The following is a 12,938-nucleotide window of genomic DNA, read 5'->3' as shown; positions in this document are numbered from 1 at the left end:
ATTGTTGTGATCAAGTGCTGGGTGGGATCACTGGAAACTGAAGTTTATTCAGTAATTAAGTAATTTATTCAAATTGCATCATGCCGGTCCTGCAGGTTTTTAACCCTTGAAGCTTGCACTGAAGTCACAGTGAAGACCTACAGTTTTCAAAACATGTGCAGCTTAAAACGTAGGTCTGCTTTCTTTAATTGTACAAAATGCTGCAGGAGACTACAAATATGCAGCCTAAGTAATATAATAAAGCATATACATAAACAATATTGTATTTTTTTGTGGGGAAAGAAGTTCATTATCTCAGTTAAACTAAATATCAATTAAGGTTTTAATTTCTGAGATACACTGTTACTATTACTTTGTGATTTTTCAGATTTGTTACAACTGACCCTGGTCATGGGATCAACTGTAATGTCCAACTCAGAAGCATTATTTCCGGTCTGCAGTGCACTCTGCACATTAGCTCAAAAAACATAAAAACGTAGTGAAATCATTTGTAAGTTGTTTGTATTAAAAAAAAATGACCAAACCAGCTAAAACGTTCTCAGAGTACTGGAGCAAAAGGACAACTGTCCCTAGTCTCATCTACTCATGGAGTAGATATAGTGCCAATGTGCCTTAATCTAAGTCTCAATAGATAAAGATAACCTGATTAAACAAATGACACAAAAACATTATACTTTTTCCACTGCTATTGTCTACAAATGATTCAATATTCAATATTCAATATCCAAGTGTGCAAAGGTGAACCTTTAGATTCAGTAACTGGTTGCCAAACACCTCAACCTTTGACTCATCTGTCAAGAGAACGTTGTTCCACAAATCTTGTGCATCATCTATGTGCTCTTTGGTGTTCATGGAAGGACAGCCAGGAGGAAACCATCCGAAGTTCACTATTCAAGTTCAGTCTTTTTCTGACCGTTTTCATGAACATTTGCATTAGCCTAGGTAATTCAGGCATGCAGAACCTTGGATGCTACTCAGGGGTCTTTGTGACATCCTGGATCATTTGCCAGTTTATTCTCGGAGAGATTTTTGGTTGGACAACTGCTCATGGGTAAAGTTATGGTGTCTGGAGCCCCAAATCCTTCTAATTGGTTGTGTAACCTTTTCTAGTGTGAAGAGCATCAATAACTGCTTTTCAGAGGTCCTCAGAGATTGATTGATTGATTGATTGATTGATTGATTGATTGATTGATTGATTGATCATGTGCTTCCATACACCTGTATGGTGAAGACTAAACTCACAAAGTTTCTGATCTTTATATAGGGTGGGGCTTTCCAATGTCACCCCTGAAGATCTACCTAATAAGTTAAACACCTGAATATAAAGATCACCTTTAATTGAACAGAACCAGGGTTCACCCTGACTTTCAATTACTCATTGTTTTGTGTAATTCATGACTAATTTTGTTTCAAAAGACATCCAATTGGTTACTATAAATCCTACTGGATATTTAAGAAAAGATGTTTTTTGATTCAAGAAGGCTTTAATGGTAAAACTATGGAAATTCTGTAATGTTGGACTTTACAAACTTTTTTGCCGTTCTATTTGTCATGTAGCCTTTTTCTAATAAATTTGTATATACATTTTGTAAACATCCTAAGATTCTTAACTGTTATCAATCAAACATGATTGATTAGACAATCGGATACTATATGTTAGTTTGCCAGCAGTGTAGAAGTGCCATAGAGGAAGAATGGATGTTGACCCTGGCATCACCCACACAGACAGTAATACAGAAACCCATCACACTTAAGTGGTTTTCAGGCTGATAATGAGCGCAAACCTAAAACCGACCTGCTTCCATATACGTTTGTAACCATCAACAAGGAGTATCCAGAATCGGTACTGAATTATTAATCTTTTCATTATTTATGTTTCATGGAGTAACACCTTTTACAAAATCTTTTGCATTCAACACGTTTGCTAACTGCACATAAATCCCCTGTCGTGAAGACTAAAACATACACTGAAGTATACAGAGCCAGTCTCTCTGTCTTACATATTTGCCTCAACTGTATCAACGAGTTTGTGAAGAAACACTCACATACAGCGCATGTGTAACAACAACACTGAGCGAGGGCAACTTTTTTTGTGCGCATTGTTAAAATCAATTATTTCTATTTTCAAATACGATATACGAATATAGAAAGAAATGCAATGTCGTAATATCTTACCGCGGTGTAATGAAGTGGTGCATCAGACAGAAAGAGAAAGCACGGATCCCCAGCCGACGGGGTCAGCACCTGCAGCCGGCCGGCAGGGAGCGTCATCTTGCCGGCGCACAGCAGCTTATTATGTAAGTATTCCGCTGCCTTAAGACATTATTATTTTGTGGGGTTTACAGTTTACTGTACTGACTTTGTCATGTCGCAGCACCAGTTTGTATCTTTCTCGGCGCGGCTGGGTCCTGTCTCTCAGCCGTCCCTGTTCGCGCAAACACGGTAAGCGGATTCAACTTCAGTCGCTGGGCTGCGGCGGCTGCTCCTGCCCGCCACACTCCCGCAGGCCGCGCAGTCCGTGCAGCGGCGCTTTCCGCTTTCTGCTCCACCAATAGGATCGGCGCAATGCTGCAGATCTGCGCAGAACTGCGGACGTCTGTGCTACGAGGAACGCGACCCCTCCATTCATTCCCGATTACAGTTATGGTGTCCAAATCCGTGTGAAGTAACCCCCGTTTCCTTTCTAATTGTTTATCCCTGTCAAAAACTCCGAAGCGTGTAGATTTCAGGGTAAAATCTGCTTCAGCGGTTGGACCCATACTTGAGGCGAAGTTGGTGGCTAATGACGTCAACAGAAGCCTTTCTTTATATAAAACTCACCGCGACCACAAGAAGAGAATGAGGATACAATACAAGTGTAAATTTTGCCTTTGCATGTTAGAGATCAGACTGTATTGCATAAGAGAGCAACATTTAAAATCCAATATTGTCTACAGCTTCGACCCACAGAAATCTGGTAACCGCAACTGCACAGATTTCTCTTTACAAGCCTTGCCATTATGTAATATTGGACTGCTGAGGCAGAAAAGATTGCCAACATGGAGCACAGACATATTTAAACCAATGTAGTAGGTAAGAGTCCTTCCGTAACCCAGGTCCCTTATATAACAGTCCTAAAAATGTTCAGATGATTTGGCAGAGTGCTCAAAAGCAACCAAAGCACAATATCAGTAGTGTAGCCTGATATGCAAATAAAAATAACAATATTCATATTCATATCATTATCAACATCATCAACTTAATATTTTGTGTGTGCGTGTTTTAATGTTTTTTCTGTTGTCATGTATCTGAGGTTACTAGGTGGACATATCAACAAATGCATATCTAAACACACACACGAGTAAATAATGCAAAGGAAAATTCAGACCTGAAATAAGAGGCCTGACAGATATATGTTCTTTCAAACAGGTTACCTTTCTTAAGTCAACGCGTTTTTGTGTTTAATTTGTTGTTTCTCAATTCCCTTTCTAAAGTGATCATGTAATCATCCCAGGTGAGATAAGGGCACTGTTCTGAAATGAATGTTGTTCGTTGAGGTGTTATTATATGACTTGTAGCCTTATAAACCTTATAACCCCCCCCCCTTCTGGAAAAAAAAACTATTTAGCAAAATATCTATCTATCTATTATTCTACCTTTCTGACTATCTGTGTGTCTGTACACTTTCACACACATCCACTATTCTAACAGTAGTGAGTTTAAGGAACTGGGACCATTCAATAAGTCTTGACATGGTCTTCAGATCAGCCAGCTACTAACAACCCGATCCAGAGAGTCAAGGGATGGCCTTGTTCTCATCTCCATCGTTATTCTCTTGTCAAACTGTACCCATCCGTTTAACACCAAGATGCAAAGACAGGGTGTGATTTCTCACTTACTCATAACCAGTAGCCACAAGGTCCATGTTGGAGCCAGATCCCTTCAGATGCCCAGCAATGAATCCCTGGCAGACAGAGAAAGAGGGAGAACTGAAGCTAGACAGATCACAAGAACCCCCCTCCCCCATTGGACTAGAGCATGATATGAATTGTGATAAAATTACATGGACATTTATGCACACAAATGTACCTAAATAGTTGAAGGAATGGGGACATCTTCAAAAATTTACAGCAGAATTACACAGTTTAACATAATGCATTTCAGGATCACCAGTATGCTAGTGTACACTGGTAAGTTTACCTTTTATCATAGTTTTACTGTGTTTTTTTAATCCTTTTACAGAAGTTTTCTATGGGTTCAGCATGCAGTCGCTATGCTTTCCTACACTGGGCCATGGGGATACCATGATCTTTCTAAGACATATTTACTACAGTAGACAACAGTTTATTCATACTAGTGTGTAGAAAAGAACAGTGAATGCATGCTAGAACCTAAGAAAACCATAGTACAGTAATAAACAAATAGTAAAACCATGTTAAATGTGCAAAAAGCCTATGGTCAATTCATCAAGGTAAATTTACTATAATGTACATGATTTGTATTGGAATTGTATATTGATTCTCTTATTAAATAAATTATCGTTTGATAAGAGGGTGTTTATAAACAACTTTTCACAGTTTTTTTGTTGTTGTTGTTGTTGTTGTTGATTGATTTCTCATCAACCCAGATTAGAGAAGCAAAACAAAAGTGATTCATAATTGCTTCAGACAGCCTAGGGTACCAGTGGAAAAATTGTAACAGTGGATGTGCTTATGGTTGTATGGAATGCAATACAGAACAGTGTCACATGACCAAGTGGATGTTAAAATCATACCACATACTTGAAGGACATTCAAAGGTAAGCAGTGACACACGTTCTGAGTATAATCCAGAAATGCTTAAGCCTACGTTTATTTATATTAAGCATCATGACATAGTAGGTATGAATTGTGATGTTTTTAACTGATCAAAGGAGAACAATGCATGCTAAAATAGATATATAATGTATTTAAAAGAAACGATTTAAATCACAAGTTAAAGGCTCTTGAGAGAAATTACATTTTACGTTGTGTTGTGCTGCTTTTTGGGATTTCCACAGAACTGATGTGAGAATAACATAACCGAAGATAAACTTAATTATGATTTTGTTTACAATGAAGTATACAAGAGAAATGTATCCTGTGGAATAAAAACAGAAATATGATGGGATTGGGGAGTCAAAACACATATAGATACCTTCATCTGTCTTCCAGGTATTCTTCAGGAATTTATTCATATTTATTGACACTTTAGTTTTCTTTTCTTTTTACTTTACTCTTATTCTGTAGCATTACTATGTTCTTTTGAAAACGGTCTATATAATGCACTTTTATATTGTGTTTATCGTGAATAGGAGCTTTATGAAATACAAGTTAATTGACTGATTCATGTGTCCTTATATTATCAACATAAATATTATTTATAGGCTGCTAGAAACAAACAAAGGTGCTAACATTTCAACACAATTTCTGGACACAGCTTTAGAGAATATGATTTGCTTTGCAATAGTTATAGTTGGTCATAATCTACAAATAATTTCTTTGTGCTCCCAAAAACCAAACAAACATTATCTGTGATTTTCACAATGACCTAAATAGAAGACTGCTTTTAAAAGTCTCATTTTATGCCACTTAATAATGAATTTCATTACTTCAAAAGGAACAACACATTTATCTAAAGCCATATCATCAGTGTCCCAGATGAGATAATCATGCAGTGACCTAGTTCCTAGTTCACCTTTTATAAAAGCAAGCTGTTGGTTTGCCAGTCTAAAATAACTCACAATGAGATGAAACACAGTGCCTCTTGACATGAGTGTGTGCTTGATCTCATTTTCAGTGTTATCTCTTTGTGATGCAGAGCAATAGACCTCTAAACAGCACAGAGTTGCTGTCAAGTCTTTTGTGTAAAACAGTGTTGCCCACCGAGATCTCTTCCTGCACTAGATTCTCGCGACAGCCAAAGCAGCGCGGCAGGCTTGACTTTTGTTCTCAGTCGCTCACGTTTTTTTTTTTTTTTTTAATTCATTACTTTCTTACCTGGGTTTCTGCTTTCTAAACCCATGCCATCTTTCCGATTTCTGTTAATCTCTCTCTGTCTGCTTCTCCCCCTCTTAAACTTCTCTCTCCCCTCTCTTTCACTCTTGCTTTTTTTTTTTTTTTTTACATAACCAGAACAAAGACAGGTGCAGTTCTGTGGGCATACACACCTGAATCATGTGACGAAGCCGGTAGGGCCACACGCAAACTCTCACTGACACACACACGCACAGGCACGCATGCACACACGCTCCTACTCAGAGCCTGAACAGTACAGGGAAGTTCAAAGCCATGAATGAGTCTTTCTGTGGCAATAATGAGAGAGGGAAAGTGGGAGGAACAAAGCAGGCTCTCTCATGCGCTGTGTTTGTTTAACTTTCAGAGAAAGAGAGAGAGAGAGAGAGAGAGAGAGAGGGAGAGAGAGTGCAAACACGGCCTGCTAGTCTTACTGTAACCCTTTCAGTTCCATTTCAGACACACACCCCAAAAGTTTACAAAACTACAGTTTTTGTGCAATTTGCTGATATGACATCATGCTGAAATGGGTCCTTATCTTGGCATTTTGACACTGGATAGTTGAAGCTATTTGATGACAGCTTCTATTACTACTATTATGCAGTGTTAATAATGGCATGATTGTGGTCTTCTCTATTGTAACCCTTTTTTCTTGACGTGAAAATAGCATCCATAGGCAGCTGTGAGAGTAATCACTGATTGGTTGTCTTTCAGTTCCTTCGGATACCTGCAAATGTCCTGTCTGGCCTGAGAAAGAGGCCAAACTAGCCAGACCAATATGAAATACTGGTTCTAGTGGCACAGGCATGCAGACGTCATGTGTGCTAAAATTACACTAATACGGGGCGGTCATGTGAGTATTAGACATGAGATCAGTTGTCAAACAAGTTTTTTGTTTTTACTTAAGGTTAAATCATGCATTTAGAGATCTGATCAATGTCTGTCCAGTTGTAGTTTCACATTAAATCTACGCTGTCAGAAACATGATTAATGAATACCTAGGCTCTTTATTTTGTGGCCTGTCTACTTCCCTGTAACACTGTAATCAACTGTCATCTGTCTTTCCTATGAACCACTGCCGAGAGTGAAAGCAGCAGAAGAGTTTGTTTGTGTTACAACGACATCTTGAATGATTTGTGGTCAACTAATATAAATGAATCAATTAAGATTAGATAATTTTGAAAGGCTGGTCAAACCTAGGCAACTGCAGGTTGGTTCAAAATAAGAATGGCTTTGTGTTATTACTAATACATAGTTTTCACTTGCATTTCGAGGAAGAAACCACATTGGCACACCATCTATAAAAACACCTCTGAGAGATCAGTGAAAAAATAATAACAAATTGAAGGATCATCAACTATCAGGTTTTCTCTTGTTTCATGTTTGCTATGTAATTCATCTGGTGCTGTTTCTCCACAGACAGGTGCTTGGTAATTGTAATTGTGGATGGGAACCTCTAATACGAGTGGGAAGAAGTGGGTGTATGACAACAAAATAAAGAAACTATAGATGCTGTAGCCCACACCTTAGAGGTGGCTGCATTCATGAAAAATACAACCATTGTATACTATCTTAGCGGTTGTAAAACTGCATTTGGTTGGAAAAAATAAAAACACTCTCTCCATTATAGTAGAATCCCACGTGACCTCATGGCGTCTTGTGCTTTTTGTCACGGCATGCACTCTATTCCCACTGCACTCCGAGCCCAGTGTTTCAGTAGGACTACGGCCTTGCAGTGCACTTGACAAACCTCTCTGTTTAAAATTCCCCGCAGCTGGCATGCTGACACAGAGTGTAATAGGAAGGAAATGTGTCTGCCCTCTCTGTAATATGGTTAATGCGCCTGGTCGGGCAAGGTCAGGACATGTATTATTAACATGGCCTGGAAAAAATGTAAAACCAGCAGTGCGCCTTGTGACGAAGGCAGGATCTCTCCATCTGGGGGCGAAAAAATGCAAAACAAGCCGTTTCTGCAAGGTCAGCCAGAAATTGGATTGAATTGGATTCCCCCTGCTGGCCTCACCTCACCACCGCATGGACGTCTCCGCACAGGCACCTGTCTGCGCACACTAGAGGAGTAAAGATACATGGGAACAGGCATAAAAGCCCTTGCCTCGCGCATTGTACCTGAGGGAATGTGTGCTGGCATTTGACAAGCGACATAGACATCTGTATTGCTTTATTGCTTTAGTGCAGATTTCTGGTTTGATCCTTCTTTGAATGAGGAAGACGACCACAATTTAGTATACTGTATTGTGATGGTAACTACGACAACGCAACCCGACCACTTGGTATTACACAGGCTAAAAACGAATTATTTTGTAACATTTACATTGATTTTGGCCTAAACTCACTCAATAGAACTAGTACTTTATCTCTATTAACCATTTTTGACCTTTGATTTTTCGTTTTTTTTTTTTCCAGGAGTCCATTGGTTGATTTTCACTTGGTATTTACACATACTCTCTTACAGTTCTGTTATTTAATTGGCAATCTGCAGTCCTACTCAAAAAGTGTGCCTGCGTTCTCATGATATGATAGCAGAGCTGAAATAATCTGCATGTTTGCATCCTAAACGGGATAAGAAATAATTTAGTTCTGATAATTTACTGGAACTGACTCCTGCTGCTTTACAAAGAATTGACATTATTTTTCCATTTGAGTTTGAATGCCCTATCTTATGTTTTCCATCAGCATAGGTTCCCATGCGAGGCAGAGGGGCACAAGTTGAAAACGGCTTTGTGCTGCTGGGCTGGGCGTTTTAGATGGTTCTTGACCTCCCCTGTGGTAACCCTACAGCTTCCTCTTTTTGAATGAGGATCAATTCAGGTCGGAATTACTGGTCTCTCCTATTCAGACTGTGTTCTGCCCGTGTCAGGTTAATTCCCTTCTCTGTCTTCAGTGTTCCAGCATTATATTCACGATCACAACTTATTTCTTGCAGAATTTTATGAAAGCCAATCTCGTGTCTGAAATTTGGTCGGTAAGTGACATTTTGTTTAGTTAGTGACTGTATATTTTTTTAAATAGTAAACTTTCCATAATAAGGCATGTTTTTCAATAACCCTGCTTCTTTTTGTAGTAATACTATTATGTTAACATTGTTAACCCCTTAAAAAAATTGTGTGCATCTGTGTGAGTTTGTTTGATGAATGTTTTAATATTTTGTTTTGGTAAATCGTAAATACAAGACTCTCTTGCACTGTGAAGCTAAAGGTGTTAAAAAAACCTCAAACAAATTTGCAACTTGCAATACATACCAGTAGATGGAAGCATAGAACAACACTCAATTGTTTCTATTTATATAACATATTTTTAATTGTGTTAATTTACAGCACAGGAATGCCTGCTAAGATAACAAAATAACCCACAGAACTTTCAGGTTTTTTATGATTTTCTGAAGATTTCAAATGTATTTAACAAAAAAGAAATCTGAAAATTCAGAACACACCCACTAGAATCTTGTTAACGACACTGACAATTTAACTCTCAGTTTAAAAACGAAAGTCAATGATTTAACTTTACCTGTAATGTTTTTGGTAATCCTTATTACTGATGCCTGGTACCTTTCTGCATGGGGTCTTCTTCATATTATTGTATTTTATGTGTCCTTAATTTCATGAGGAACTTAAATGTCTTACAATCTCCTTAAATATACACTTTACACCTAAATAAAGTAGTTTTGTGCACAGTTATGACATGAAAGGGGCATTTCTTTCCACCCTAAGCTTCTTCTGTGTCGTCTGAAAATGTCCAGAGAACTATTTTGGGGAGAGAACAAATGGAAACAGAACATATTCCATCTCTTGGACTTTAGAGTCATGTTTGCTCAAGTAAGAAGCAGCCGACTTGTTTTTGCAGCCCATGGAGATCTCCAATATGTTTGCAAAGCCTAAACAAGGCAATAAAACAGTTTTTATGTAAAGATAATTGGTGTATAGGAAACCATTAGAATATCAATTGCAGGCTACGGCATGCATAATTACTGTGCATTCCTGTCAGCTTTCTTAGAGTCTTTTTCTTAATCCTTCATTTACTTTAGTCAACCAAGGACCACTGCAGTAGATTGCATGATAGAGGGAACACAGAAAACATTACAATAACTGGAAATATTTTCACAGACAGATCTGATTGTCGCATAGGCATATATATATATATATATATATATATATATATATATATATATATATATATGATCCTTGATAGTTTATAGTGTAGCCAAGCTGTTAAATATTTATTTTGGATAGCAACACTGGGTGCAGTCACAAGACAAACACAACGCGGGGGCAGAGGGCAAAGACCTTGTTGTGTTACTCTCCATTCTGGGAAGGATACAGTTTAAAGACAGCAGAGAAACCGCTTCAGTGAGTAACCCTTCTTTTCTGGTAACGTGTTTTTGTTTGTTTCTTGATGGTGACTGAAGCCCTCTGTGTGGGGAGCTGGGCTGGTGTGGAGGGGGTGCACCCATGCTGGCACACTGCCCTCCTTCTGGGTTATAGTAGCAGCTTCTCTCGAGAGTGCTGAGAGCAGTGGAGTTGTGGCTGCAGGCGCTGACGATCGGATTGGGAGAACTGATCCAAGAAAAACTTTGGAAGTCGTAGTGGGAAAGCAAAGCCGGCGTTGATGCTCTCGAAAAAGGAGACAATTTTGCATCTGCTTAAATACTTGTTTCCTGAAGATCTAAGGCTTATGATGTTTTTTTTTAGAATAGAATGAAATGGGCACATACTTTTAACATGGACCAAATTGTCTACTCTTGTACTATTTTACTGTGGTATAGTTTTAAAAAATGGGGCGGGGTGGAAAGATATAATCTTTTGCTCGTTTCTGCCATCGATTACATGTTTTACAATGCAGTGCACTTTACTAAACACTGATTTGTCGCAATAGAAGTGACCAGTTAATCTGTAGATGACAGCAGGTCTGACATTATGAGACACTGGTCTGTCCAATAGATCCAAAGATCTTTTTCTGCCAACCTCACAATAACATGGGCCAGATGTAAGCAAATTAGTTCACAAGATTTAGACCTTTGACACAGACTAGAGCTAGTTCACCACCATCCCCATCCCCCCCCCCCCCACACACACACACACACACACACTTCCATGCTCCAGAACAGAGTTTCCATTAGTTGACTCACTATTCCCCCCAACCACTGTCACTCCCTCGTGTTGTGTATAGTGGATCAATTCCACGTCGCCCTCCTACTGGCATTAAAAGTACTGCACAAGCTGGTAGCAGCTTCATATTTCTAATAATAAATTATCAAAGAATAGGAATAAGAAAAGAGTGGAATCCAAGAATTTGGTGGTTATATTTTAAACTGCAATAAGACATTTCATGCGTACTGTTGCTTTTCATCTATGACAGTGACACTCCAGTAGATGGCAATAAGTTCACTTCAAACATAAAGATTCGCTGTTCATTTTTAATTATTTTTTAACAACATTGTGTGTAGATGGTTTGGGTTATTTATGTATTTACAAATTATTTACAAAGTTACATAAACATACGTTGTATGTTAAGATCCAGGGAGATGTGCTGTGCAAGCTCCTACATGCAATTCCAGGTTATTTTCATAAGACCCATGGTTAGTATCAGATGCCTTGTATTTTAACTTTGACCTGTCTGTATATTACTCTGCACCCACTGTATTAAACTACCTTCATTGTCCTGATTATCTTCCCTGATGATTACGTTATAATTCTATGCTTTGGCAAACACTGGCAATGTCTCTTATTGATGGGTGTTTACTTTTTCAGACACGTTCTGTTATGTGAGCCACAGTTTGAACATATCTGAAAATGTTTGTATTATTTACTGCAGTTTTTGCTGTCCTGCCAGTCTTTGCGTACTCTTTCTTTGTGATGTGCAGATGAGATCACATGCCATGAACCAACTCGTTTCTGATTTCCAGCTCAGGATGAGGCATAACTTAGTAAGCTGGTCAAACCCTAATGAAAGTTCACAACTTCTCTATACAGCGTCTGTATCATATTTAAATAAGGAAGGAAAACCACTTAATAAGCACTAACTGAAATAAGCAGAGAAGATATCTGGATGAGTGGATATCTGGATTGGTTTTGTAGTGGATGTTGTTGATAGATACTACTGTTATATCATTCCTACCTGACAATCTTTTTTAATTAACTGCTTAACACATATCTATATCTATCTATCTATCTATCTATCTATCTATCTATCTATCTATCTATCTATATATATATATATATATATATATATATATATATATATCATATCATCATTATCATCAACCCATAATTGAGCCACTGCTGGATGAAGGCCCCCCAAGATGTTTCCACTTGCTTCCATCTATAGCTTCTCTTTTCCATGTCACACCTGCAAAGTTCATGATTTAATCTTTCCATCTTTTATGTGGTCATCTTCTAGGTCTTTGTAATGTCCTGGGATCCATTCAATTGCTTCTTTGTCCATCTTTGATCTGTTCTTCATTTATATATAGCTTTTAAGCTGTTCATTCAGTCGCATTAGTTATGCCAGTTTAAAACACCTATTTAAAGGTCACCATCACTTTCAGACTATGTATGCCTCAAATAGCATTGTTCAGTATTATCATCCCTTGATAAATATGCAGCAGTGAAAATGTAATATTTACAGGTCTGGTAGACACTGATGATTCCAAGCTGTACCACTTGTTGGTTGTAACAGGAAACCTAGCGTGACATAAAATTGACATAACTCTACCAGGCATAGTTGGAGTAGAATCAAGCAGGGTTTAGATTGACAGCTGGCTAACAGGACAGCAACTTATTTTACTGGCTGCTGAACATAGGACTCTGTGACTATTACAGCAGGCTGTGAGGTTCAACATTACATACCTACTCAAATGAAATGAGCTTGTCTTGCATAGAAATACCCTAAGGACACAGGAACTGCTTTCCC

The 12,938-nt window shown here is 38.3% G+C and overlaps 2 protein-coding genes across 4 annotated transcripts in view; one reads left to right on the top strand and one right to left on the bottom strand.

Annotated features, from left to right (window-relative positions):
• rhobtb2a (Rho related BTB domain containing 2a) overlaps window positions 1-6,433 on the bottom strand; it is a 33,124-nt gene extending 26,691 nt beyond the window's left edge. For 2 of the 3 annotated variants that reach the window (XR_010820027.1, XM_066714463.1), the window contains exons 1-2: window positions 5,997-6,433; window positions 3,879-3,943 (exon numbers count right to left, since the gene is read on the bottom strand). Coding sequence is in view for 2 of the 3 variants with exons in the window: in XM_066714463.1 (XP_066570560.1) it covers window positions 3,879-3,904 (26 nt within the window). In the remaining variant the exon portion in view is untranslated. Of the gene's footprint in view, window positions 1-2,175; window positions 2,674-3,878; window positions 3,944-5,996 lie in introns of those variants that run through there. The other variant, XM_066714465.1, reaches the window with a different exon arrangement.
• Window positions 6,434-10,301: 3,868 nt separating this feature from the next.
• Window positions 10,302-12,938, top strand: part of sorbs3 (sorbin and SH3 domain containing 3) — a 52,051-nt gene continuing 49,414 nt past the window's right edge. The window contains exon 1 of the mRNA XM_066714458.1: window positions 10,302-10,375. The gene's annotated coding sequence lies outside the window, so the exon portion shown is untranslated. The remainder of the gene's footprint in view (window positions 10,376-12,938) is intronic.

This window comes from Amia ocellicauda, chromosome 9 (genome assembly GCF_036373705.1).
Source record: "Amia ocellicauda isolate fAmiCal2 chromosome 9, fAmiCal2.hap1, whole genome shotgun sequence".
In the NCBI taxonomy this organism is placed as follows: domain Eukaryota; kingdom Metazoa; phylum Chordata; class Actinopteri; order Amiiformes; family Amiidae; genus Amia; species Amia ocellicauda.
This window is presented reverse-complemented; position numbering and strand designations above follow the sequence as displayed.